The sequence below is a fragment of the Lutjanus erythropterus genome, chromosome 20 (assembly GCF_056507025.1).
Source record: "Lutjanus erythropterus isolate fLutEry1 chromosome 20, fLutEry1.hap2, whole genome shotgun sequence".
Taxonomy (NCBI): Eukaryota; Metazoa; Chordata; class Actinopteri; order Lutjaniformes; family Lutjanidae; genus Lutjanus; species Lutjanus erythropterus.
The window spans coordinates 35,292,501-35,320,000 of record NC_139336.1 but is presented as its reverse complement, the minus strand read 5'-3'; the positions used below and the strand labels follow the sequence as shown (position 1 = coordinate 35,320,000).

General features: G+C 44.5%; 3 protein-coding genes across 7 annotated transcripts in view; 1 reads left to right on the top strand and 2 right to left on the bottom strand.

The window, feature by feature from the left end:
* Positions 1-30, top strand: part of rnf224 (ring finger protein 224) — a 9,459-nt gene extending 9,429 nt beyond the window's left edge. The window contains exon 3 of the mRNA XM_084746504.1: positions 1-30. This exon is cut by the window's left edge and continues 421 nt beyond it. The gene's annotated coding sequence lies outside the window, so the exon portion shown is untranslated.
* Positions 31-2,038: 2,008 nt separating this feature from the next.
* On the bottom strand, positions 2,039-14,682 carry pisd (phosphatidylserine decarboxylase). Of its 3 annotated transcripts, none has more exons than XM_084746374.1 (8): positions 14,633-14,682; positions 10,148-10,292; positions 7,760-7,894; positions 4,603-4,704; positions 3,179-3,302; positions 2,712-2,855; positions 2,438-2,598; positions 2,039-2,347 (listed from the first exon to the last, which is right to left on the bottom strand). In XM_084746374.1, exons 1-8 carry the CDS (start codon positions 14,665-14,667, stop codon positions 2,078-2,080), a joined length of 1,116 nt encoding a protein of 371 aa, XP_084602500.1. In that variant the 5' UTR covers positions 14,668-14,682; the 3' UTR covers positions 2,039-2,077. The 3 variants fall into 3 exon arrangements, with proteins under 3 accessions (XP_084602500.1, XP_084602499.1, XP_084602498.1); XM_084746373.1 differs by lacking the exon at positions 14,633-14,682 and adding an exon at positions 12,844-12,938; XM_084746372.1 differs by lacking the exon at positions 14,633-14,682 and adding an exon at positions 12,689-12,937.
* Positions 14,683-22,435: 7,753 nt separating this feature from the next.
* LOC146308882 (uncharacterized) overlaps positions 22,436-27,500 on the bottom strand; it is a 16,003-nt gene continuing 10,938 nt past the window's right edge. For all 3 annotated transcript variants that reach the window (XM_084746513.1, XM_084746511.1, XM_084746512.1), the window contains 6 exons: positions 24,123-24,146; positions 23,845-24,022; positions 23,660-23,748; positions 23,497-23,568; positions 23,273-23,403; positions 22,436-23,052 (listed from right to left, as the gene is read on the bottom strand). In XM_084746513.1, coding sequence (XP_084602639.1) covers positions 22,889-23,052; positions 23,273-23,403; positions 23,497-23,568; positions 23,660-23,748; positions 23,845-24,022; positions 24,123-24,146 — 658 coding nt within the window. In that variant the 3' untranslated portion in view covers positions 22,436-22,888. The remainder of the gene's footprint in view (positions 23,053-23,272; positions 23,404-23,496; positions 23,569-23,659; positions 23,749-23,844; positions 24,023-24,122; positions 24,147-27,500) is intronic.

Genomic DNA, 27,500 nt, shown 5'->3' with positions numbered 1-27,500 from the left:
GATCGAATATTGGAAAATTATTGCCAGCTCAATGACTATTTGAAAAACAGGTGGAGCGCACAGATTTTTCACGTGACGATTAATTCTTCACGTTTAAAACGTTTGGATTTCAGTGTTTGATGAATTCTCCAGAATGTGTGAATTGATTATTATATTCATTGTTAGATTATATATTGTGTTAATATTAATCAGTGGTGGACAGTAGTGAAGTACATTTACTTGAGTACTGTACTTCAGTACATTTTTTAAGTATCTGTACTTTACTTGAGTGAGAGTACTTTACCTAGTGTTTTTTTTTGGAAACTTTGACTCCACTTCATTTCTATGAAGCTTGTTGTTACTTTTCCACTAAGCGCAGCTTTGAAATCAGCTGTTGGTGTTTTTTCTTTTCTAAAATGCAGTTGGTCACATGACGTGTTCCTCACAGAAGGAAACCAATCACAGAGCTCCTCTGGACTGATGTCACAGCAGAAACACGTCATCCAGGCGTCTGTAACAAGAACAAACTGTCCGTCTGTCATTCAAACAGAAAGACGTCATGGAGAAAGACTGAACTAAATCTCAACATGTTATTAGAATTATTCATTATTCCAGGTAGTTTTTAAAGTTGGATTGTTTTTATCAGAGTGAAAAATACTACATAATTCATGTATAAATACTGCATCTGAAGACAGAAAGAAATCTGAGTTATTTAACAGAAAATCCTTACAGTCGACTTCAATCTGATTTAATGATGTGATTTTAATTCAGTTACATCAGAAAATAAACAGCTGTTTGTTTTAGTTTCTGATTGTGTTTCTATGTTGAAGTTTTTAAGGTTTTTCTACACACTTTGTGTATCAGAGAGGATCTACAGCAGGTCAGAACTTCATCAGGTGGTTTACAGAGTTACAAGGTTCAGTAAACGCATCATGAAAACAATACAGCATGTACTGATATTACAAAATGTACTTTGTAATTTGGACTTTTGAATACTTAAGTATTTTTAAAGCATGTACTCTAGTACTTTAACTCAAGTAAAATTTTGACTGAGCAACTTTCACTTGTAGTTGAGTAATATTTGACCAGGAGTATCTGTACTTTGACTGAAGTACTGGGGTCAAGTATTTTGTCCACCACTGATTATTAACATCATTCAATATTAATACTGCACTGTAAAAAATACTCATACAAATACTGTAAAAACAAGACATATTTATTTATTAAATCACTTCATCATGTTAAATCAGATTTTATTCCTGAGAGAATTAAAAGATGTTTGTAAGTGATGAGCACTATGTGATGTCATCCTGACAAATGTCTACCTGACCAATCAGATCGCTCATTGGAATGACGACACAGCTGCTGAGAAACAAACGTTTATTTATAATTACGGATTTTACAAAAGTAAAGAAGCATAAAACCGTTTCAGACGCCTCATTGTCTCTTCTGATTGGTCACAAAAACTACAGAACTCTTTTTGACCAATCACAGACATCCTGCCAGGTTTCCACCAGTCAGCTCTGATTGGACCACAAAAAGTGAACAATAAAGCTTCAAACATTCAAAGCTTCAGTGGACGGAGGAACAAAGGAAAAAAATTCAATTCATTCAATAAAATCTGAATCTGTTCAAGATGTAGTATGTCAGATTTACACATGAGAATATAATATTGATTATTGATTAATCAGCTGCAGAACAAACCTTTAAAACTCCAGAGGGAGGTTGCCATGTTGAACCACCATGTTTCTACAGGGGCCAGGAAGGGACAAACCACGCCCCGACTTTCATCGCAGGTTCTCCTACAATCCTACAGACTGCTCCTTTAATGGAAGCTTTTATTTTGTTAAATAGAGGTTGAATATTTGAGTTTGTTGGTTCAGTGTCTGACTGACAGACAGACAGACAGACAGACAGACAGACAGACAGGTTTGGCATCTCCTCCTTCAGGAGGCACAAGGCATTCTGGGAGTTTGAGTCCTTTCTATTCTCCACAGCTTCTGTGTAATTGAGAAAATTACCCACAACGCCTTTGATTAATTCACAGCACTTCCTCCTCCTCATCAGGTGACCCTCAATGAGTCTGTAGCTCAGCCAATCAGAGTCTGCCAAGCCCCTCCCCGACTCTGATTCGCTGTCCCGGCTGCAGGTTGAAGCTGAAGTCTTTGGGAGCTTCGAACAGCAGCACAATGGTGGAGCCAAGGTTAAACTCACCCACCGCCTCCCCCTTCTGTAAGGCCACACCCTCTCTCTCGACTGACACCACGCCCTCTTCACCTGCCACATTCAACACCTTGTCACCGATGGCAACATAGCTGCGGTCGTGAAAGGAGCCTTTACTGTAGCGAGGAGCGTTGGTCTGAAGCTCCTGAGGAGAATATTGACAACAGAAACTCATTAAATGGGATTGAAACTTTAGTGAAATGAAATCAAACAACCTCGTAAAGGAATGACTCACCTGGTCGAAGTAAACCCTGATGGAGCCGACGTTCGTGGCTCCAACCGCCGTTAACGAGAAGAAGCCGTGCTGCCATTGGCCAGTGAGCACCACACGCTCGTTCAGGCAGAAGAGCTCTTTGACCAAGCGTGCGACACCCGGGTTAACGGACATTAGCGAGCCTGAGGAGGACAGAGACAGAGGTTTGACGAACACTGACAAGCCTGACGAGGACAGAGACAGAGATGAAGAGCAGGGGGACAGCAGACCATTACGTGAACATCAGGTGTCTCACCTGGGAAGTGACGGCGAAGCTCCACCCTCCAGTCTGTGGGCGAATGGAAACAGTGATAGTCACCTGGAGCCAGGTAGACCACCACATGGAACAGGTCGTTATCAGGAGACGACAGGAGGAGGTCCCTGAAGGACAACGACGAGTCTAAGGAGAGACACAAGAAAAGAAGGTGTCTGACTCATCAGGCTGGAGACACAGGAAGCTTGTTTAGCTTGTTGAAGTTATTCAGACAGAAATGGACATACAGAGACAGGAAACAGCATCATGAGTTATTAAGAGCGTTTTCACTCAGGTAACACCACGTTAACGTTATATCATGTTACTGTCTGCACACAGGTGAGACTGACACTGCAGGGAACTCTAATATCAAATTAACTTAATTATTTAATCCACCATATGAGCGCAGACATCAGACAACACTGTTTATTGCAAAATTACTGATAATTGATCAGAAGGCAACTGTTTACCGCTGACAGTCCTTTTCTGTGGACCCAGGAAGTTCTCCAGACTGTAGGTGACCCCCTTCACCTGCTCCACCTCCGAGTTCCTCACCTGACCAAAGTGGAGGATCCTGCCATCAGCCGGCGAGATCTGAGAGACGACAAGAGAGACAAACTTCAAATAAAATACATCTTTTCATCAGAAACTACCCAGATTTATTACAACACTTAAATGTTTTAACTGCACCCCCAAAAAACTACATGTTGACCCTGACAATATTTTAGACATAAAAATCAAGTTTAAAACCTAAACCAGGGTTCTGCAGATCTTCAGCTCCTCTCCAGAGGCTCCCTGACACTTTGGCAAAAAATGATATGGAAATGAATAACATTATATTTTTAAATATTTTTCATGTTTCATTGTTGTCGGTTTATGAAAAAGTTGAAGCAGCTCAAAATTTCAAGCCAACATCCTACAGACACAGAACATCAGATCTGAGCCCAAACAGATTCTTCACTTTTGAAAAAGTTTTACCAACTACTGATCGTTTGTTGAGATCATTTACTTTTTCTTTAGAGAAATTTTAATATTTGAATTTTAGAAACCCCAAAATGTTGTATTTTAAAAAAAAAATTTAGCGTAAACCATTTAATTTTGAGGCAACAGAACAGTAACAAATCAGGTTCACAGTTAACTGTGACCAAATTTTGAAAAACAATTTGTTTGAGTCTCTCTAACTTTAACTTTATCTAAAGAAGAAAAGTGAATGACCTCAACTAAAGGTCTGCAGAAAGTTTGTAAAAGTTTGAGTTGGACACAAAACTCTAAAATCTACTGCAGTATGTTGTACACTAAATTTAAAAAAAGTGTCAATATTTCATCAACTAAAATATCAAAGACTGTGTCCATGTCTCGGTGTGTTTGTCCTCTAAACTGTGACGGTGGCTCGTCTCCTTGAGTCTCCATAAGATCTGGCTGCCAAAAAACTGTCTTCAGGGAAAAGAGAGCCTTTAATATCTGCGGCTCCACACAGATTTTTACCCTTTTTTTGGCCAAAAATGGCTCTTTTGATTGTGAAGGTTTCAGAGCCCTGGTCTAAACCCACACGTCACGGTCCAAACTCATAGTCCCATCATGCATTGTTCCTGATGTCTGACAACTAAAAACACAGTAAGCAAGCACAAATTTGACACACATTCCATTACAATTCAGAAAAGGAAAAGATGAACTGATGAAGACAAAACTAAAAAAATATAAAAATTAAGACCAGTCAGTCCAACTTTGTTCATCTACCGAGTCCTAAAACAAGTCATCAGCAGCCTTCAACCAAATTTCAAGTCTGACAGACTGATAATTGAATGTAAAGATAAGTGATTTAAATTAAGATAACAAACAAAGAGTAAAGAAATATTTATAGATAAAAGAAGAAGAGTAAGAAGAGGAGTGTTACCAAACAGGAGGAGGCACAGAGTGGTCGGACAGCAGGTTTGAGCCTTCGACGGAAAAATTCACCAAGATTTCTGTAGTGATGTAAATCCTCCACTGCTGCCTCCTATTGGACGACACGGCGACAGAAAGCATCAAAAGGAAGCTCAAACATATAATACATGATTAAAGAATGCAGTAAGTTGATGAGACAATAAATCACAAGAAGCAAAATAACATCAATCAGCATCAACATCGCAACTATTCCCACACTCAGACCTACTCAACATCCCAACAATCCCAACAATTCCAACAATCCCAACATCCCAACAATCCCAACAAACTCAACATCCAAACAATCCCAACATCCAAACAATCCCAACATCCCAACAATCCAAACATCCCAACAATCCCAACATCCCAACAATCCAAACATCCAAACAATCCCAACAATCCCAACATCCCAACAATCCCAACATCCCAACAATCCAAACATCCCAACAATCCCAACATCCCAACAATCCAAACATCCAAACAATCCCAACAATCCCAACATCCAAACAATCCAAACATCCCAACAATCCCAACAAGCCCAACATCCCAACAATCCCAACATCCCAACAATGCCAACAATCCCAACATCCAAACAATCCCAACATCCCAACAATCCAAACATCCAAACAATCCCAACATCCCAACAATGCCAACAATCCCAACATCCCAACATCCAAACAATCCCAACATCCCAACAATCCAAACATCCAAACAATCCCAACAATCCCAACATCCCAACAATCCCAACAATCCCAACATCCCAACATCCAAACAATCCCAACATCCCAACAATCCCAACAAACTCAACATCCCAACATCCCAACATCCCAACAATCCCAACAAACTCAACATCCCAACATCCCAACATCCCAACATCCAAACAATCTCAACAATCCCAACATCCCAACATCCAAACAATCCCAACATCCCAACAATCCCAACAAACTCAACATCCCAACATCCCAACATCCCAACATCCAAACAATCTCAACAATCCCAACATCCCAACATCCAAACAATCCCAACAATCCCAACATCCCAACAATCCCAACATCCCAACATCCAAACAATCCCAACAATCCCAACATCCCAACAATCCCAACAATCCCAACATCCAAACAATCCCAACAATCCCAACAATTCCAACAATCCCAACAATTCCAACAATCCCAACATCCAAACAATCCCAACATCCCAACAAAACCAACAAACTCAACATCCCAACAATCCCAACATCCAAACAATCCCAACATCCCAACAATCCAAACATCCTAACAATCCCAACATCCCAACAATCCCAACAAACTCAACATCCAAACAATCCCAACATCCAAACAATCCCAACATCCTAACAATCCCAACAAACTCAACATCCAAACAATCCCAACATCCAAACAATCCCAACATCCTAGCAATCCCAACAATCCCAACATCCCAACATCCAAACAATCCCAACAATCCCAACATCCCAACAAACCCAACATCCCAACATCCAAACAATCCCAACATCCCAACAATCCCAACATCCCAACAAACCCAACATCCCAACATCCAAACAATCCCAACATCCAAACAATCCCAACATCCCAACAATCCCAACATCCCAACAATCCCAACAATTCCAACAATCCCAACATCCCAACAATCCCAACAATCCCAACAATCCCAACATCCAAACAATCCCAACAATCCCAACAATTCCAACAATCCCAACATCCAAACAATCCCAACATCCCAACAATCCCAACATCCCAACAATCCCAACAATTCCAACAATCCCAACATCCCAACAAAACCAACAAACTCAACATCCCAACAATCCCAACATCCAAACAATCCCAACATCCCAACAATCCAAACATCCTAACAATCCCAACAATCCCAACAATTCCAACAATCCCAACATCCCAACAATCCCAACAAACTCAACATCCAAACAATCCCAACATCCAAACAATCCCAACATCCTAACAATCCCAACATCCCAACATCCAAACAATCCCAACAATCCCAACATCCCAACAAACCCAACAATCCCAACATCCCAACAATCCCAACATCCCAACATCCAAACATCCTAACAATCCCAACATCCCAACATCCAAACAATCCCAACAATCCCAACAATCCCAACATCCCAACAATCCCAACATCCCAACATCAAAACATCCTAACAATCCCAACATCCCAACATCCAAACAATCCCAACATCCCAACAATCCCAACAATCCCAACAATTCCAACAATCCCAACATCCAAACAATCCCAACATCCCAACAATCCCAACATCCAAACAATCCCAACATCCAAACAATCCCAACAATCCCAACAATTCCAACAATCCCAACATCCAAACAATCCCAACAATTCCAACAATCCCAACATCCAAACAATCCCAACATCCCAACAAACCCAACAATCCCAACATCCCAACAATCCCAACAATCCCAACAATCCAAACATCCTAACAATCCCAACAATCCCAACAATTCCAACAAACTCAACATCCCAACAATCCCAACATCCCAACAATCCAAACATTCTAACAACCCCAACAATCCCAACAATTCCAACAATCCCAACATCCAAACAATCTCAACAATCCCAACATCCAAACAATCCCAACATCCCAACAAACCCAACAATCCCAACATCCCAACAATCCCAACAATCCCAACATCCCAACAATCCCAACATCCAAACAATCTCAACAATCCCAACATCCCAACAATCCCAACAATCCCAACAATCCCAACATCCAAACAATCTCAACAATCCCAACAATCCCAACATCCAAACAATCTCAACAATCCCAACATCCAAACATCCCAACAAACCCAACAATCCCAACATCCAAACAATCCCAACAATCCCAACATCCAAACATCCAAACCATCATCATACCCCAACTATTCCTGCACTCTGACAATCCCAGTATCTCAACAATCACGATTGTCCCGACCATCCCAACAATCCTGTTGCCCTCAGTCTCTACTGAGGGAAGCTTGTGATTTGTGAGTCTAACTCAATTTAAAATGTTTTTTTTAATAATTAAAAACAAAACTAAACAAAACAAAAAACATGGAAAGTAGTTTTAAAAAAAAAACGTTAAAAAAGTTAGTCCTGACCTGCATGTTGACCCCAAAGGTCCAGATGTAAAGGGAGTACACAGGTTTTCGGAGCCAGGTGGGGAGCTCCACCCCATTCAGACGACCCCAGGCCCGAGAGAGGAGGCGAGTCGGGAAGGAGCGGTACAACGCCACCTGCAGCATCAAACAGGAAACCACATGTCAAACACCATGTTCTCTAGGTTTACAGGAGAATATTACTGGAATTTATTTGATTTATCTGTCCAATAAAATTCAACTGTTGCATGAAGAGAAAGAAAGAGGAGAGAAGTACTAAGTCAGAGAAGAATATAATGGAGAGAAGAAGAAGAAAACAGCAGAGAAAAGCAAATAAATAAGGAGAAGGATGAGAAACTGCAGAGGTGAGATTCTGTTTCTACAGGAAAAAGTGTTTTCTTATTTTATCAGGAGGTCAGTGCTCCTGTTATCAACGATGGCGAGTCAAAGTGACAGGAAAACTTAAGGAACTCTGTCCTGTTAATTGTTTGTGAGGAGAATGAACAGTGATATGTCTACTTCAATGTTGAGTAATGAACAGAGTGTTACCTGGATGTTTAAACACCTGAGATTCAGTGTCCTGGACGAGGCTCATTTCATATCTAAATATCATAATAAATCTATAGGATGGTCATTGATCATCTCGTGCTGAGTTGTAACCTTAAGATTTCATTTTACTGACGTAGAGAAAACTCACTGCTTCAACACTGATATCATGTTCTCACAGGTCAGCAGGTCACCTGACTCAGTTTGCAGTGATAGTCAGTGTCAGCTGATAGAGAGATGGAGCAGGATGTTAGCATGGCTAATGTTAGCTGTGTTAGCATGGCTAATGTTAGCTGTGTTAGCATGGCTAATGTTAGCTGTGTTAGCATGGCTAATGCTACCTGTGTTAGCATGGCTAATGTTAGCTGTGTTAGCCTCACCCCCAGCACTTTGTCTAGTGGTTTCTGAGGTGGACGGTCTGTCAGAGTCACTTAATTGTGAAGTTAAAAACTCCTTCTGCATCTTTCATAGGTTGGATTTGTGTTAGTATCTTCGTTCTCTGGGACCCCGACGTGGCGCTAACATTGTGTCGGCCTGCGTGTTTACAATTCAGACTGCATGTTACTATCATGATGTTAGCGTGGGCCACATTTAGCCTCACTTCACCATGTGTCATATTCACTGCCTGTTTCTGTAACTGTTCACCGGCTCATTGCTGACAGCAGCTGGTGTTGAAGTCTACCAGAACTTTGATTTTAAAAACACAGGAAACTAGGATCTGAAAATCAGCACTGAGCTGCAGACATGAAGACAAGCTGCCATCATCACTGACAATCTATCTAATTATTATCATATCATATTCATTATCATTTTACAGCAACAATTTTTACAGTTTCATTCATGAGATGCTTTTATCCAAAGCGACGTACATCTGAGAGCTGATGTAACACAAGCAAAAAGAAAAAAACACGAGTCAGTGCCATGAATCAAAGTTCAAGTCTTATGAGACAAGGTGTCTGCAGGCAGTGCCACTGGCAGGGCGCACTGGAGTCTTCTCTTAAAGACTGAGAGGGACTCTGCCGATTAAACATGGTTTGGCTCATTCCACCGTCGGGAAGCCACAGACAGGAAGAGTCTAGCTAGTGACTTTGACTTTGGTAGATCTGGATGAGGGACTTCAGGTAGGCGTACAGGGAAGAATGACACAACCGAGAAATCCCGGCCAGGTTGGTCATTAATCATGGCAGACCTTGTAGGTGTGAGCTGGGTGAAGCTGAGAAGAGAGACGGGCCGAACACTGACCCTTGAGGAACACCTGTGGATAAATTTTGTGGTTTGGACACTTCTCACCTCCAAGATACTGTAAAGCATCTCCCTGAGAGGTGGGACATGAACCGACGGAGGGCAGAGCCTGAGACTCCAGGCTCAGTGAGTGTGGAGACGAGGATCTGGTGGTTAACTGTGTCAGAGGCAGCTGACTGATCTGACAGCAGCAGAGCTGAGGACTGACCAGCAGGTGTGGCTGCAGATCTGGTTTAACATGAGCAATATCACGTCTGATTCTTATTGTATGAGGCACCGTTCACTCTTCAAAGCCTTTATGTTTAATATTCTGTTGTTTTTTATTCTTATGTTGCTGTGATGTTGGAGGATCTCTGGCACAAGAACGTCCTTCAGGATTAATAAAGTTCTGTCATCTTATGAAGAGAGAAATTTGATTATAGATTTCTTGAAGAGGAGGTGAAGGAGGAGAGACCGAGGTGAAGAAACAAGGAGATAAAAGAGACATGAAACAGAAGAAAAGAAGGAGAGAAGACAACAAAATGAGGATGTACATATACGGTCGTTTCCCTCCCTCCCCATTTCCCTTCGTCCAATCAGGAGCCAGCTGACAGCCGCTCTTACCCGTTTGGCCAGTGGCTGCAGAGCACTGACAGACAGGATGTAACAGAGAAAGGCGATTGGCCGACGGCGCCAAGGGGTGGGGCGACACACGCCGCCACTGAGCGCGCTCAGACGGTGACGGAGAGCCAGACGAGGCACCTGGAGCCTGATTATGATAATGAGATGTGAGGAGGTGAGGGAGGACAAGGAGGAGGATAAATAAAAAAACTGAAAAAATTTACATAAATAAAAAAAAATTAAAAGTTTGTCATTTCTCTCTCTGTCTGTATCCTGATTGGCTGCTGCTCAAAGTTTATCTGATGTCAGGTAAAACCTGACTGGTCATGAGTCACGTGACCTGAGCTCAGACTTAAAGTCATAGTTCACCCAGAACTGAACTTTCCCTCAGTGTCTCCTCCTGTTCTGATGTGAGGATGATGAAGATGATGAAGATCATAAAACTCCTGGAGCTTCAGCAGAAAACTGAACTGCAGACAAAATCCAGAACAACTGAAGTGTTTAAAATGTAAAGAACTCTGAACGTCTCCGTGCTGCTCGTCTGATCCAAGTCTCCGTACGACACGACGTTAAAATTTGACCCAAACAGACGTGATTTCCACCATGTTTTCAGTCTGAATATCAGCTGCAGCCTCTCAGACCTGATCCTCGTCCACACGCCTGAAGCAGGTCACAGACTCGAGACCAAACGACGCGACATGAGATACACGAGATCTCGATACCTTCACACCTGTTTACATGCTGCCTGGAAGAGACTCGGACCACAGAGAGAGATCTGCTCAGAAACACTGACTTGTTAGACGCTCAGTCGACTTCACAAACTTTCAACAAAGAGAGAAAAGGCCCAACTTGTGTTCCTGCTCGAGGCGTGAGGACGAGGATCAGGTCTGAGAGGCTGCAGCTGACATTCAGACTGAAAACATGGTGGAAACGACGATCATCCTCACATCAGAACAGGAGGAGAAAGTTCAGTTCTGGTTTTTAACTCATGTGACCTAAACTAAGACTCAAATCATGTGAGTCCAGATCGTCAAAGAACTAAAAAATAAAAGCATGAAACAAATACAAGAAATTAAATAAAAATAAAATGTAAGAAATTGAAGTGTTTTTGAAAATGAAGACAGGAAGCTCAGAGAAAAAAACTGAAAACAGATGAATAAAAGTGAAACGAACACACAGGTGGACAGGTGTATAAGGGGCGGGGCTTGTGTGCACATGGGGGCGGCGGAAGGAGGAGGAGTCAGAGTAGATGCTAACACAGCACATGGTTGTTAACAAAGCTAAGCTACAATAAAGATAGTAGGAATGCTAACAGTGATGCTAACGTGCTAACACAAAGAACAGTTTCTTAAATGTGTTTACTAATAACATTTACATGTTTTATGTTATAATATTTAATTGATCATTAATCTTAATTATAATTCTATTGACTTATGTTTGTTTATGAAACTATTTGCACCGACTGACTTTATGTTTTCATATTAAATTTGGTTTGATCTCTTCTTAAAGTAACGTCTATTTATCTGCTGTACAGATTTGTGCACACACACATACACACACAATGATTGGTCAGCATCGGTCATGTGCAGAAGGGCCAATCACATCCCTTAAACCCAACACATCTATCTGTCCATCTTAAGATAAGTCATTCTGATCATTACAACCAATTAGTGAGAAACAAAGAGAAAAAAACACTGTATTTTACTTTATAAAACATTGTATTTTATTTTGAAAACCACTTCCTTTTATGTGTACATTTTGGCATTGGATTTTCATGATAAGAGCAGACAGTTAATTCACTCCAGACCTGATGTTCTCTGACATCAGCTGCAAAGAAATATGTAAAAAATCTATATTATGCCTCCCTCGTGTTTACATGCAGAGACATACAGGTGTGTGTACAGGTGTGTGTACAGGTGTGTGTACATCAGTGCAGTGTATCAATACAGGCTGTTGATTGTTTCTTCTGTCACAAGCTAACTGGGTTAGCAGGTTAGCAGGTTAGCACAGGATCAACTGAAAAGAGGCTAAGCTAAAAGCTAAAATAGCTGACCTGCTAAGCTAGCCATCACCATAGAAACCACACACACACACACTCTCTCTCTCTCTCTCTCTCTCTCTCTCTAATCCCCCCCCCCCCCCCCACCCCCCACCCCCCCGTTCTGTCTGTCAGCGTCTGTATTAAACGTTTTCAGAAACTCGAACCAGCTGTCTTCAGTTTGTTTACGTGTTTCTTTTCCATCGTTCTGTATGAATTAAACTGTAAATAAAGTTTGGTCATCAATAAACAAGAACACTGTTCAGTGTAACTTTTATTCTTTGAGTTCCTTCACATTTTATTTTAAAACTAAGTAAAGAAAAGTAAAGAAGTCGATAAGTGAACTGAACATCAGTTCGTCACGGTGACTTTATTCTGAAAAATGAATATTTCACTCTCTTTTATCAATATTATGATTATTCTTGAACTAATTAACAGTTTGACTTTTGTTTTATTGTCTTTTTTAAATATCCATTTCCTCTTTCTCATTTTTGTTCCTCTCCCACCTGAATCGTGCTGTCGTTCTCGTCCTCACCCCTCTTCCTCCTCCTCTTTCGCCGCCACCGTCTTTATCGCTCTCTTTCTCTCGCCGCCGCCTCACCTGCCGCAGCAGGTCACGTTCCCGACGCTCGCCATTGCGGCGTCGGGAGAAGAACCTCACCATGAACGAGCACTCGCCAGTGGTCGATGACACATGACAGCGATCAAATCACACAGGTGAGAAGAAGAGACAGGTGAGAGGAGGACAGAGACAGGTGAGAGGACACCAGAGACAGGTGAGAGGAGGACAGAGACAGGTGAGAGGACACCAGAGACAGGTGAGAGGACACCAGAGACAGGTGAGAGGAGGACAGAGACAGGTGAGAGGAGGACAGAGACAGGTGAGAGCGTGCACTGGGAGCAGAGAAGAAGAAGTGACAGAGAGACACTGAGACAGACAGAGGCAGAGAGAGAGAGGTGTTAATACTGAGGAGCTCCGCCCCCTCCACTCTCTCTCTCTCTCTGTCATCATCATGTTCTGTCTCTCGCTCGTCCCTCTGTCAATGATTGAAAGACACAGAATTTATTTATTGACAATAAAATATAAATGTTTTTAATCAATTATTAATTTAACTTAAAGTAAAATAATTAATATTTTTATTTTAGAATTATTTCTTAATTATTTCTGTTTAATCTTTACTTGTTTTTGGGTTTTTTTCTTTTTTGTTAATGTTTGAATTGTTTTTAATTTATGGAAATATTATTATTTTTAAATCACCCAGCTGACATTTTATTTAAACAATTATTTCTGTCAATATAATAATAAAATTCAAAGGTTAATTTATTATTAGTTCTTATTAGGAGACCAAGAAACATGACAGTTTAAAATACAATATAATAATAATTAAAAAAAAATAATTATTGAGTTTTAAAATTAAATCACAGTGAAATAATTGATTTTTTTAGTATTATTTTGATTTTATTTATACTCATTAAATTCATATATAAATTACTAATACTTGTTGACATTACTAATGAAATTATTCACATTCTATTAATATTATTGTTCATATTTTATATTATTACATTTAAGAATTTATCAAGATATTTATTCAATTTAAAATATTTAGAAAGTAAATATTATTAAATTAAGAAAGAAAGAAATCTTAATTTTACTTTGTTTGTTTTATACATTAATAATATACTTTTTTTTTCATTATCCTCATTTTTGTTGTTGTTTTAAAATCACGTCATTTTTTTATTGTAAAACATGAAACTGATTAAAATTTAAAATTAATCATTCAGTTAATGAAAGACAACTTTTGTCCACTGAGAGTCTCTCCTAAACAATCAGACCATGCTCTCAGCAAACTGACCAATCAGAAGGCTGGTGAGGTAATGAGGTGAGGGGGCGGGGCCTGAGTGACACGTGTAATGGGTCAGAGCAGGGAGCAGAGTGACCGGTCTGTGTGACATCACCATTGTGACATCACTGTCACCTTTCACCCAGTGAGTCGCACTGAGGCTGAAACAACATGGAGAAGACGAAGAGGAAGAACGAGTGAAGAAGAAAAAGAAGTGAAGAAGAAGAACAAAGAAGAAAAAGAAGAAAAAGAAGTGAAGAAGAAAAAAATGAAGAAGAAAAAGTGAAGAAGAAGATGAAGAAGAAGAAAAAAATGAAGAAGAAGAAGTGAAGAAGAAAAAAATGAAGAAGAAGAAAAAAATGAAGAAGAAGAAGAAGAAGTGAAGATGAAGAAGAAGAAAAAAATGAAGAAGAAAAAAAAGTGAAGAAGAAGAAGAAGTGAAGAACAAAAAGAAGAAGAAAAAGAAGTGAAGAAGAAAAAAATGAAGAAGAAAAAAATGAAGAAGAAAAAAAGTGAAGAAGAAAAAAATGAAGAAGAGGAAGAGAAGTGAGGAGAAGAAGAACAAAGAGGAAAAAGAAGAAGAAACATTTAAGAGTCCTTGCCTACCTGTGTGGGTGTGGCCAGAGGGGGTGGAGCTCCATCTTCTGCAGGGCCCCTCCTTTTATAGTGCTGGTAACCAAGGTAACCACCAGCTGTCACTAACAGGAGGGGGAGGGGCCGGGGGCGGGGCAGGAAGCCACGACCTGAAGAGAGAGAGAGAGAGAGAGAGAGACAGAGAGAGAGAGAGAGAGAGAGAGAGAGAGAGAGAGAGAGAGAGAGAGAGAGACAGAGAGAGGGAGAGAGAGAGAGAGAGAGAGAGAGAGAGAGACAGAGAGAGACAGAGAGACGGAGAGAGGGAGAGAGAGAGAGAGAGAGAGAGAGAGAGAGAGAGAGAGACAGAGAGAGACAGAGAGACAGAGAGAGGGAGAGAGAGAGAGAGAGACAGAGAGAGACAGAGAGACAGAGAGAGAGAGAGAGAGAGAGAGAGAGAGAGAGAGAGAGAGAGAGAGACAGAGACAGAGACAGAGAGACAGAGAGAGGGAGAGAGAGAGAGAGAGAGAGAGAGAGACAGAGAGAGACAGAGAGAGAGACAGAGAGAGAGACAGAGAGAGAGAGAGAGAGAGACAGAGAGAGACAGAGACAGAGAGAGAGACAGAGAGAGAGACAGAGAGAGACAGAGAGAGACAGAGAGAGAGACAGAGAGACAGAGAGAGAGAGAGAGAGAGAAGAGAGAGACAGAGAGAGAGACAGAGAGAGACAGAGACAGAGAGACAGAGAGAGAGACAGAGAGAGACAGAGAGAGAGAGAGAGAGAGAGACAGAGAGAGAGACAGAGAGAGACAGAGACAGAGAGAGACAGAGAGAGAGACAGAGAGAGACAGAGAGAGAGAGCTGATTGGTTGATCAGATTCTGTTTTTAGTCTCAGATCAAACTGATCAAATACATTTCACAGACAGAATTGATCTGAGTCATTGATCGGCGTTTCATAAACATGGTGGGAGATTAAGTATTATTATTATTATTATTACTAATAATTGAATGTCGTTCTGTAAAATAATTGATCACTGATCATCTTATTCAGCTTCATTCTTCACTGATGTGATCAAACAGAGCAGACGAGAATTACTTTTATTATTTTGCACTTTCAGAGGAAGAAAAAATAAATTATTGTTTCTGCACAACACATTTGTACACAGAAGCTGTTTTTAAAATAAACAAACAAATAAACAAATAAATAAACAAATAAATAAATTAGGTATGCACTAATCAGAGTTGGGTGAACATCTTCCAAATGTTCGTCGTCAGCTGAATTCAGAGTTAAGACGCCTCAGAAACCACGTTTGATTCAAACTCGACGGAAAAACGGAAAAATCACCAAAACCGTCAAGTCAAGTCAAGTCACAAGGTTGTCGAGTCAAGTCGAGTCAAGTCACAAGGTTGTCAAGTCAAGTCGAGTCAAGTCACAAGGTTGTCGAGTCAAGTCGAGTCAAGTCACAAGGTTGTCAAGTCAAGTCGAGTCAAGTCACAAGGTTATGTCGAGTCAAGTCAAGTCAAGTCACAATGTTATGTCGAGTCAAGTCAAGTCAAGTCACAAGGTTGTCGAGTCAAGTCGAGTCAAGTCACAAGGTTGTCGAGTCAAGTCGAGTCAAGTCACAAGGTTGTCGAGTCAAGTCAAGTCAAGTCACAAGGTTGTCGAGTCAAGTCAAGTCAAGTCACAAGGTTGTCAAGTCAAGTCGAGTCAAGTCACAAGGTTATGTCGAGTCAAGTCAAGTCAAGTCACAATGTTATGTCGAGTCAAGTCAAGTCAAGTCACAAGGTTGTCAAGTCGAGTCAAGTCACAAGGTTGTCAAGTCGAGTCAAGTCACAAGGTTGTCAAGTCAAGTCGAGTCAAGTCACAAGGTTGTCAAGTCAAGTCGAGTCAAGTCACAAGGTTATGTCGAGTCAAGTCACAAGGTTGTCGAGTCAAGTCACAAGGTTGTCAAGTCAAGTCGAGTCAAGTCACAAGGTTGTCAAGTCGAGTCAAGTCACAAGGTTGTCGAGTCAAGTCACAAGGTTGTCAAGTCAAGTCGAGTCAAGTCACAAGGTTGTCAAGTCAAGTCGAGTCAAGTCACAAGGTTATGTCGAGTCAAGTCAAGTCAAGTCACAAGGTTATGTCGAGTCAAGTCAAGTCAAGTCACAAGGTTGTCGAGTCAAGTCGAGTCAAGTCACAAGGTTGTCGAGTCAAGTCAAGTCAAGTCACAAGGTTATGTCGAGTCAAGTCGAGTCAAGTCACAAGGTTGTCAAGTCAAGTCAAGTTAAGTCACAAGGTTATGTCGAGTCAAGTCAAGTCAAGTCACAAGGTTGTCAAGTCGAGTCAAGTCACAAGGTTGTCGAGTCAAGTCACAAGGTTGTCAAGTCAAGTCGAGTCAAGTCACAAGGTTGTCAAGTCAAGTCACAAGGTTGTCGAGTCAAGTCAAGTCAAGTCACAAGGTTATGTCGAGTCAAGTCGAGTCAAGTCACAAGGTTATGTCGAGTCAAGTCAAGTCAAGTCTCTCACTATTGTTCCTAAAACAACCTGCAGTCTAGTCTTCATGGATTAAAGCATAAATCTGTTAATTTGATCTTTTCTGACATGTTTGATCATTTAGACCAAAGAAAGGCTTCATTCCAATAAACATGTGACGTTTTTCAAACAAACTTGTTGACACTTTAGGACTCATGATTCCTGCTGAAGGGGGAGACGAACAGTAGTCAGGTCTGTTGACCTGGGCTCAGGTTGGAGGCTGCAGGGGGGGCAGGACCATAGATAAGGGAGGGAGGTGAGGAGGAGGAGGAGAGGAGGAGGAGGAGGAGGTGAGGAGGAGAGGAGAGGAGGAGGAGGAGGAGGAGGAGGTGAGGAGGAGAGGAGAGGAGGAGGAGGAGGAGAGGAGAGGAGAGGAGGAGGAGGAGGAGGAGGAGGAGGAGGTGAGGAGGAGAGGAGAGGAGGAGGAGGAGGAGAGGAGGAGGAGGTGAAGAGAGGAGGAGGTGAGGAGGAGGAGGAGGAGGAGGAGGTGAGGAGGAGAAGAGGAGGAGGTGAGGAGGAGTGGAGGAGAGGAGGAGGAGGAGGAGGAGGAGAGGAGGAGAGGAGGAGAGGAGGAGGTGAGGAGGAGAGGAGGAGGAGAGGAGGAGGAGAGGAGGAGGAGGAGGAGGAGAGGAGAGGAGGAGAGGAGGAGGAGGAGGAGGAAGAGAGGAGGAGGAGAGGAGGAGGAGGAGTGGAGGTGAGGAGGAGGAGTGGAGGTGAGGAGGAGGAGGAGGAGAGGAGGAGGAGGAGTGGAGGAGGAGGAGGAGGAGGAGGTGAGGAGAGGAGGAGGTGGAGGAGGAGGAGGAGGAGGAGGAGGAGGAGGAGGTGAGGAGAGGAGGAGGTGAGGAGGTGAGGAGGAAGAGGAGGAGGAGAGGAGGAGGTGAGGAGGTGAGGAGGAGGTGAGGAGGAGGAGGAGAGGAGGAGGTGAGGAGGTGAGGAGGAGGTGAGGAGGAGGAGGAGAGGAGGTGAGGAGGTGAGGAGGAGGTGAGGAGGAGGAGGAGAGGAGGAGGTGAGGAGGAGAGGAGGAGGTGAGGAGGAGGTGAGGAGGAGAGGAGGAGGTGAGGAGGTGAGGAGGAGGTGAGGAGGAGGAGGAGAGGAGGAGGAGAGGAGGTGAGGAGGTGAGGAGGAGGTGAGGAGGAGGAGGAGAGGAGGAGGTGAGGAGGAGAGGAGGAGGTGAGGAGGAGGTGAGGAGGAGGAGGTGAGGAGGAGGAGGAGGAAGAGGAGGTGAGGAGGAGGAGGTGAGGAGGAGGTGAGGAGGAGGAGGAGGAGAGGAGGAGGAGGAGGAGAGGAGGAGGTGAGGAGGAGTAGAGGAGGAGGAGGAGGAGAGGAGGAGGTGAGGAGGAGGAGAGAAGGAGGAGGAGGAGAGGAGGAGGTGAGGAGGAGGAGGAGGAGGAGAGGAGGAGGTGAGGAGGAGGAGAGGAGGAGGAGGAGGAGAGGAGGAGGTGAGGAGGAGGAGGAGGAGGAGAGGAGGAGGTGAGGAGGAGGAGAGGAGGAGGAGGTGAGGAGGAGGTGAGGAGGAGTAGAGGAGGAGGAGGTGAGGAGGAGGTGAGGAGGAGTGAGGAGGTGAGGAGGAGGTGAGGAGGAGGAGAGGAGGAGGAGGAGGAGAGGAGGAGGTGAGGAGGAGGAGGTGAGGAGGAGGAGGAGGTGAGGAGGAGGAGGAGGAGGAGGAGGAGGAGGAGGAGAGGAGGAGGAGGAGTGGAGGAGGAGGAGGAGAGGAGGAGAGGAGAGGAGGAGGTGGAGGAGGGGAGGAGGAGGTGAGGAGAGGAGGAGGTGAGGAGGTGAGGAGGAGGAGGAGGAGGAGGAGGTGAGGAGGAGAGGAGGAGGTGAGGAGGTGAGGAGGAGGTGAGGAGGAGGAGGAGAGGAGGAGGTGAGGAGGTGAGGAGGAGGTGAGGAGGAGGAGGAGAGGAGGTGAGGAGGTGAGGAGGAGGTGAGGAGGAGGAGGAGAGGGAGGAGGTGAGGAGGAGAGGAGGAGGTGAGGAGGAGGTGAGGAGGAGAGGAGGAGGTGAGGAGGTGAGGAGGAGGTGAGGAGGAGGAGGAGAGGAGGAGGAGAGGAGGTGAGGGGTAGGAGGAGGTGAGGAGGAGGAGGAGAGGAGGAGGTGAGGAGGAGAGGAGGAGGTGAGGAGGAGGTGAGGAGGAGGAGGAGGAGAGGAGGTGAGGGGAGGTGAGGAGGAGGAGGAGGAGGAGAGGAGGAGGAGGAGGAGAGGAGGAGGTGAGGAGGAGTAGAGGAGGAGGAGGAGAGGAGGAGGTGAGGAGGAGGAGAGAAGGAGGAGGAGGAGAGGAGGAGGAGGTGAGGAGGAGGTGAGGAGGAGGAGAGGAGGAGGAGGAGGAGAGGAGGAGGTGAGGAGGAGGAGGAGGAGGTGAGGAGGAGGTGAGGAGGAGGTGAGGAGGAGGAGGAGGAGGTGAGGAGAGGAGGAGGTGAGGAGGAGTAGAGGAGGTGAGGAGGAGGTGAGGAGGAGGAGGAGGAGAGGAGGAGGTGAGGAGGAGGAGGAGGAGAGGAGGAGGTGAGGAGGAGGAGGTGAGGAGGAGGTGAGGAGGAGGAGAGGAGGAGGAGGAGGAGAGGAGGAGGTGAGGAGGAGGAGGAGGAGAGGAGGAGGAGGTGAGGAGGAGGAGGAGGTGAGGAGGTGAGGAGGAGGTGAGGAGGAGTAGAGGAGGTGAGGAGGAGGTGAGGAGGAGGAGAGGAGGAGGAGGAGGAGAGGAGGAGGTGAGGAGGAGGAGGTGAGGAGGAGGTGAGGAGGAGGAGGAGGTGAGGAGGAGGAGGAGAGGAGGAGGAGGAGGAGGAGGTGTGGAGAGGAGGAGGTGGAGGAGGAGGAGGAGGAGGTGAGGAGAGGAGGAGGTGAGGAGGTGAGGAGGAAGAGGAGGAGGAGGAGGAGGAGGTGAGGAGGAGAGGAGGAGGTGAGGAGGTGAGGAGGAGGTGAGGAGGAGGAGGAGAGGAGGAGGTGAGGAGGTGAGGAGGAGGTGAGGAGGAGGAGGAGAGGAGGTGAGGAGGTGAGGAGGAGGTGAGGAGGAGGAGGAGAGGAGGAGGTGAGGAGGTGAGGAGGAGGTGAGGAGGAGGAGGAGGAGAGGAGGAGGAGAGGAGGTGAGGAGGTGAGGAGGAGGTGAGGAGGAGGAGGAGAGGAGGAGGTGAGGAGGAGAGGAGGAGGTGAGGAGGAGGTGAGGAGGAGGAGGTGAGGAGGAGGAGGAGGAAGAGGATGGTGAGGAGGAGGAGGTGAGGAGGAGGTGAGGAGGAGGAGGAGGAGAGGAGGAGGAGGAGGAGAGGAGGAGGTGAGGAGGAGTAGAGGAGGAGGAGGAGGAGAGGAGGAGGTGAGGAGGAGGAGAGGAGGAGGTGAGGAGGAGGAGGTGAGGAGGAGGAGAGGAGGAGGAGGAGGAGGAGGAGGGTGAGGAGGAGGAGAGGAGGAGGAGGTGAGGAGGAGGTGAGGAGGAGGAGGAGGTGAGGAGGTGAGGAGGAGGTGAGGAGGAGTAGAGGAGGTGAGGAGGAGGTGAGGAGGAGGAGAGGAGGAGGAGGAGGAGAGGAGGAGGTGAGGAGGAGGAGGTGAGGAGGAGGTGAGGAGGAGGTGGAGGTGAGGAGGTGAGGAGGAGGTGAGGAGGAGTAGAGGAGGTGAGGAGGAGGTGAGGAGGAGTAGAGGAGGTGAGGAGGAGTAGAGGAGGTGCAGACAGACTCACCTGTGTTGAAGCATCGCTGTTGGCTGCAGCTCAGAGAAGAAAACTCTGAAAAACAACAAAGGTTTTCTGAATTAAAATGTGACACAAATTAATTTCTAAAGTAAACTATTTTTAATTATTAAACATGTTTATAAATAAAAACAATCATGTTTTATGATGTTTTTGTTTTATTTTAATAAAATTACATCATCGGCGTTTTCTCTTCCTGTCACCACGAGCCCCCAGCTACACGTTCACGTTGAACTCACCTGCTCACGTGACGAAAACTTACGGTTAATGTTACCTGAGCCGAAACCTTCATCAGTCCGCCTCACATACTCCTCATCTGTCTGACGTCATATTCAACATACCATTTGGATCTTAGACTCGATTGAACTTTAACTTAATACAAACTTTGAACAGAGTCCGGTGACATCAGAGTTCCGACTGTCCTTACCACACACAGCACCACCAACACCGCAAAGACGTCACACTGTCAGTACGTGAACACGTCACTGACTGACGTCGAGCCGTTCACGTTATTGTTTTATAATACTACAACAAGACAGAAAGAAATACCTCGAAGTGACTCCGCTGCTCACCCTGCGCAAGGCCGCCGCCATGTTGTGTTTGTGGAAGTGACGTAGGGACGTTCGCGTCATAGGAACCGAGTGTGGTATTTTTTTTTTTTTTTTTTTTTTCAAGTATGTCTTTTACCTCCGGGTAGTCTGTCAGGTTACCCCTCCCTCACTATGATTGGATGAACTCTGCCATCCAAAGCAGCGGATTGGTCAGAAAGGAAGGAGAACTTTTTATTATTATTATTATTATTGTTATTATTATTATTATTGTTATTATTATTATTATTATTATTATTATTATTATTATTGTTATTATTATTATTGTTATTGTTATTGTTATTATTATTATTATTATTATTATTGTTATTATTATTATTATTATTATTATTGTAGTATTAGTAGTATCATCAGTAGTATTAGTATGTCACAAATAGAAATCAAAACTGATGAAGGGGAACAACTTAACTCTTTATTAACAGATTGTTGACTCTTAATTAACTGACAATAATAAGTGTGTGTGTCAATATTCTTTCATTTTTCTATGATTATTTTACAGCTGTATATTAATGGTTTATAGATCATTGTCAGAACAGAACAAAAGACAATCAATAACAATATTCAGATCATATTTGTGTTGTTGAAGTGTGATCATCTCAGAACAGGAAGCAGCTGATGTTCAACACATACTGACCTCAGGTCTGTCAGAGAGGCTGAAGGAAAGCATGACAAAGTTTGGGAACCACTACACTGATCCATATAAATGTTTGCATTAATTAACATACATCTGAAACTAAATGATTTTAACTTCATGACTTTCAAACCGTCACTAAACATCTAAAGGGTTAATAAGGACTGACCCGAACATCAGAAATTGATTTTAACATTGACACTTTTCTGGTCTGTTATAAACGACAGATCTATTTATTATTTGATTATTAGTAGAATTTCTCTTGCACTACAATATATTTCATGTTTCTGTTTTGTTTTTTCTCCTGTTCCACTGATTTTAATTCCACACTGTAAAACACACTGAAGTGCTGGTTATGTTTTAAAGATAACAAATAAATTAGTTATTAACCCTGAACATATTAGTAGAATACAGCGACACACTGAGAGCAGAAACAAACTTTATTTGTTCCAAAAATAGACACATTTTCAGCAGAAATATATATATTACACTTTAAAACTCTCTGACCTGCAGTACTGCACCGTACTACTCAGTACTGCAGTGAAGTCTGTTTATATTTTATGTAATAAAGCCAGCTGTGCCCTGCTGTAGGTGTGGCCTCCTGACAGGTCACCTGATCATTCACACTGTAAAAAAAAAACTATTAAAAGTATTAAATATTTTCCAGAAAATTCACATTGTAACAGCGTACACTGTAAAAAAAATCAAAAAACATCACACACTGCAAAAAAAAGAGGAAAAAAAAAAAGAATAAAAAACCCACTACATCAGGTCAACTTGCTGATAGTGTTACCGTGGTAACACAGCAGTAGCGGTCATGCTAGCAGCTCTGTTTATTTGGCCTTTAGTCAGGTGACAGGAAGTGATGTCACAAATCACACGTCGAGGCCCTGACGAGTCAGAAAGTCTTCGAGCGCGCTCAGTCGCTCCACCAGCATCACATCCAGGTCGGATTCATCATCACCAGCGCTGCTGTGACAATGTCGCCGAGCCGCTGCCCGTTTCCTGGGAACCATGGCAACAGGAGGAAGTCCCGCCACTAAAACAGACACGTGAGAACAGATGGTGGAGTCTGAGTCTGGCATGTTCAGTCAACCAATCAGCAGCCAGACAGAAGCATGAATCAGCATAACAGCAGCAATAACAATAAGGGCTGATAATAACCACATTAATATAATTATCAATAAATAAAACCTGAAGCATTGGGAATCGGGAAAAAAAAAAAAAAAAAAAAAAAAAAACTACATTTCCCAGTGTACCTTGTGGCTTCTTCCTCTTCCTGGGCTGGGTGAAGTCAGGAAAAAGGAGGAGCCTGCGCCTCCTCTGGTGGCCAATCCGGAGCAGCGCTCCATCCTTCTCCCGCGGCTCCTCAAAGATGGTCTCCAGACTCCTGCAAGACGACAGTAAGGCATGCTGGGACATGGAGTGTCTGTCTGTGCTTAACTGAAAAACTTAGTAAAGTGTGGGATTTGTAGTTTCTTACCTGTTGGTAGAGGGGGATTTGTAGTTCTTGTTGGTGTAAATCTCCTCCAGACTGAACTCTTTCTTCTTTAACCTGAAAAATAAAATGTTTTTGATTCTGTTTTTAATATTTTAAATATTGTTTTTGACTCTAGATTGTTTTCTGTTGGTTCTTCACTGCTAACCTTTTGACCTTTGGCAGTCCCATTGGTGTGAGCTGCATTTCCCGAGGTGACGCCCGGCGGATCCGGATCTGTGACACTCGTTTCCCACGCTGAGACGAGACAAGTTATGAAAAATATTTAAACAATGAAGGAAGAAAAAAATGAAAACTAAAACCTCAAAGAAAAAGAATTCCAAAAAATGACACCTCTCCATTGGTGCTGAGGAACTCAGAGCAGGTTGCTGATTGGCTGGTGGGGAGCGGAGCAGACAGTCTATTGGTTGAACATGGGGGGAGGGCCACAGGCCATCGCCGGGTGAGGTGGAGGCTCCGGGAGCTGTGATTGGCCCGCTGCTTCTGCTGTCGCCGGGCGGAAAAGGTTGGGCTGCCACACACACACACATTTTAAAAGTTACAATTAAACTAAAAGTTCATTAAAAAAAAGTGTCATTAAAACATTAGAAGCATAATATTTTATTATTTACCTCGCTGAAGACGTTCGTACGTAACTGTAAAGACAAACATTTGAAACATTTAATACATTTTGTGAACTCTTTAATTACTTTATACACTGATAGTTTAAACAACAGCAATGCATCATGGTCTATAAGATCAACATGTTTCTGACGTGTCCAAAGTCCTCTCAGTCTTTACTGCAGTAAAAGTACAAATACTTGAGTAAAAGTAGAAGTACTGATTCAACTTGTTTACTGCAGTAAAAGTGAAAAAGTTCAGGCTCTGAAATGTCCTCAGAGTATAAAGTCGTCCTCTGAAGGACATTTCTACTGACTGTCTCTACTGACTGTTTCTACTGACTGACTCTACTGACTGTCTCTACTGACTGACTCTACTGACTGTCTCTACTGACTGTTTCTACTGACTGACTCTACTGACTGTCTCTACTGACTGTCTCTACTGACTGTCTCTACTGACTGTTTCTACTGACTGACTCTACTGACTGTCTCTACTGACTGTTTCTACTGACTGACTCTACTGACTGTCTCTACTGACTGACTCTACTGACTGTCTCTGACTGTTTCTACTGACTGTCTCTACTGACTGACTCTACTGACTGTCTCTACTGACTGACTCTACTGACTGTCTCTGACTGTTTCTACTGACTGTCTCTACTGACTGTGTCTACTGACTGACTCTACTGACTGTCTCTACTGACTGTCTCTACTGACTGTTTCTACTGACTGACTCTACTAACTGTTTCTACTGACTGACTCTACTGACTGACTCTACTGACTGTCTCTGACTGTTTCTACTGACTGTCTCTACTGACTGTTTCTACTGACTGTCTTTATTGAGTGTCTCTACTGACTGTTTCTACTGACTGTTTCTACTGACCGGCTCTACTGACTGACTCTACTGACCGTCTCTACTGACTGTTTCTACTGACTGTCTCTACTGACTGACTCTACTGACTGTTTCTACTGACTGACTCTACTGACTGTTTCTACTGACTGACTCTACTGACTGACTCTACTGACTGTCTCTGACTGTTTCTACTGACTGTCTCTACTGACTGTTTCTACTGACTGTCTCTACTGACTGACTCTACTGACTGTCTCTGACTGTTTCTACTGACTGACTCCACTGACTGTCTCTACTGACTGACTCTACTGACTGTCTCTACTGAGTGTTTCTACTGACTGTCTCTACTGACTGTTTCTACTGACTGTCTCTACTGACTGACTCTACTGACTGTTTCTACTGACTGTTTCTACTGAGTGTCTCTACTGACTGTCTCTACTGACTGTCTCTACTGAGTGTTTCTACTGACTGTCTCTACTGACTGTCTCTACTGACTGTCTCTACTGACTGTCTCTACTGACTGCCTCTGAGTAAAGACGACTGAACCTTTTCTTCACCACAGAATCTCTCATCAGTTTCATCCTGTTATGTTTTTTTATGTCAACATCTTTTACATCGTGTTCATCTTGTTAAATCTTTTACGTCATTTTTGGTAAAATCTTTTACGTCATTTTTGGTTTGCTATGTGTTTGACATCATTTGTGTCAAGATACATCTTTTACATTTTTAGCTCGTTCTGTTTTTTTATGTCATCTTTTAAGGCATTTTTGTCTCGTCTCTGTTGTCTTATTCTGTCTTTCATGTTGTTATGTCTTTTTTATCTTGTTAAATCTTTTATGTCGCTCAGGGAGGAAACAGTTTCAGTATCACTGAGAAATAACTTCATAAAAACCTTTCAGCATATTGTCAATCCAGTGTTCTGAGACAGAACTAGACGTGAACTGAACTGAGACACAGAGCCCACAGACAGCTGAGACACAGAGCCCACAGACAGCTGAGACGCAGAGCCCACAGACAGCTGCTCAGAGCCCACAGACAGCTGCTCAGAGCCCACAGACAGCTGAGACGCAGAGCCCACAGACAGCTGAGACACAGAGCCCACAGACAGCTGCTCAGAGCCCACAGACAGCTGAGACACAGAGCCCACAGACAGCTGAGACACAGAGCCCACAGACAGCTGCTCAGAGCCCACAGACAGCTGAGACGCAGAGCCCACAGACAGCTGAGACGCAGAGCCCACAGACAGCTGAGACGCAGAGCCCACAGACAGCTGCTCAGAGCCCACAGACAGCTGCTCAGAGCCCACAGACAGCTGAGACGCAGAGCCCACAGACAGCTGAGACACAGAGCCCACAGACAGCTGCTCAGAGCCCACAGACAGCTGAGACGCAGAGCCCACAGACAGCTGAGACGCAGAGCCCACAGACAGCTGCTCAGAGCCCACAGACAGCTGAGACGCAGAGCCCACAGACAGCTGAGACACAGAGCCCACAGACAGCTGCTCAGAGCCCACAGACAGCTGAGACGCAGAGCCCACAGACAGCTGAGACACAGAGCCCACAGACAGCTGAGACGCAGAGCCCACAGACAGCTGCTCAGAGCCCACAGACAGCTGCTCAGAGCCCACAGACAGCTGAGACGCAGAGCCCACAGACAGCTGAGACACAGAGCCCACAGACAGCTGCTCAGAGCCCACAGACAGCTGAGACACAGAGCCCACAGACAGCTGAGACACAGAGCCCACAGACAGCTGCTCAGAGCCCACAGACAGCTGAGACGCAGAGCCCACAGACAGCTGAGACGCAGAGCCCACAGACAGCTGCTCAGAGCCCACAGACAGCTGAGACACAGAGCCCACAGACAGCTGAGACGCAGAGCCCACAGACAGCTGAGACGCAGAGCCCACAGACAGCTGAGACGCAGAGCCCACAGACAGCTGAGACACAGAGCCCACAGACAGCTGCTCAGAGCCCACAGACAGCTGAGACGCAGAGCCCACAGACAGCTGAGACACAGAGCCCACAGACAGCTGAGACACAGAGCCCACAGACAGCTGCTCAGAGCCCACAGACAGCTGCTCAGAGCCCACAGACAGCTGAGACACAGAGCCCACAGACAGCTGAGACGCAGAGCCCACAGACAGCTGAGACGCAGAGCCCACAGACAGCTGCTCAGAGCCCACAGACAGCTGCTCAGAGCCCACAGACAGCTGAGACACAGAGCCCACAGACAGCTGCTCAGAGCCCACAGACAGCTGCTCAGAGCCCACAGACAGCTGAGACACAGAGCCCACAGACAGCTGAGACGCAGAGCCCACAGACAGCTGAGACGCAGAGCCCACAGACAGCTGCTCAGAGCCCACAGACAGCTGAGACACAGAGCCCACAGACAGCTGCTCAGAGCCCACAGACAGCTGCTCAGAGCCCACAGACAGCTGCTCAGAGCGGGGAGCTGTGCAGGAGAGGGTCGGCGGCAGACTGGAGCTTCTGGAGGAAGAAACACCGAGTCACTCTGATGCCGACTCCTTCACTGGCAGGACGGGA

Excerpts from the sequence above, each read along its gene's own strand:
- pisd (XM_084746372.1), bottom strand. The coding sequence starts at position 12,846 with ATGGTGAGGTTCTTCTCCCGACGCCGCAATGGCGAGCGTCGGGAACGT. Across the intron at positions 10,293-12,688 it reads AGAACGACAGCACGATTCAG|GCTCCAGGTGCCTCGTCTGG; the intron begins GTGGGAGAGGAA and ends TATCATAATCAG. Across the intron at positions 2,856-3,178 it reads ACAGAAAAGGACTGTCAGCG|ACTCGTCGTTGTCCTTCAGG; the intron begins GTAAACAGTTGC and ends GTCTCTCCTTAG.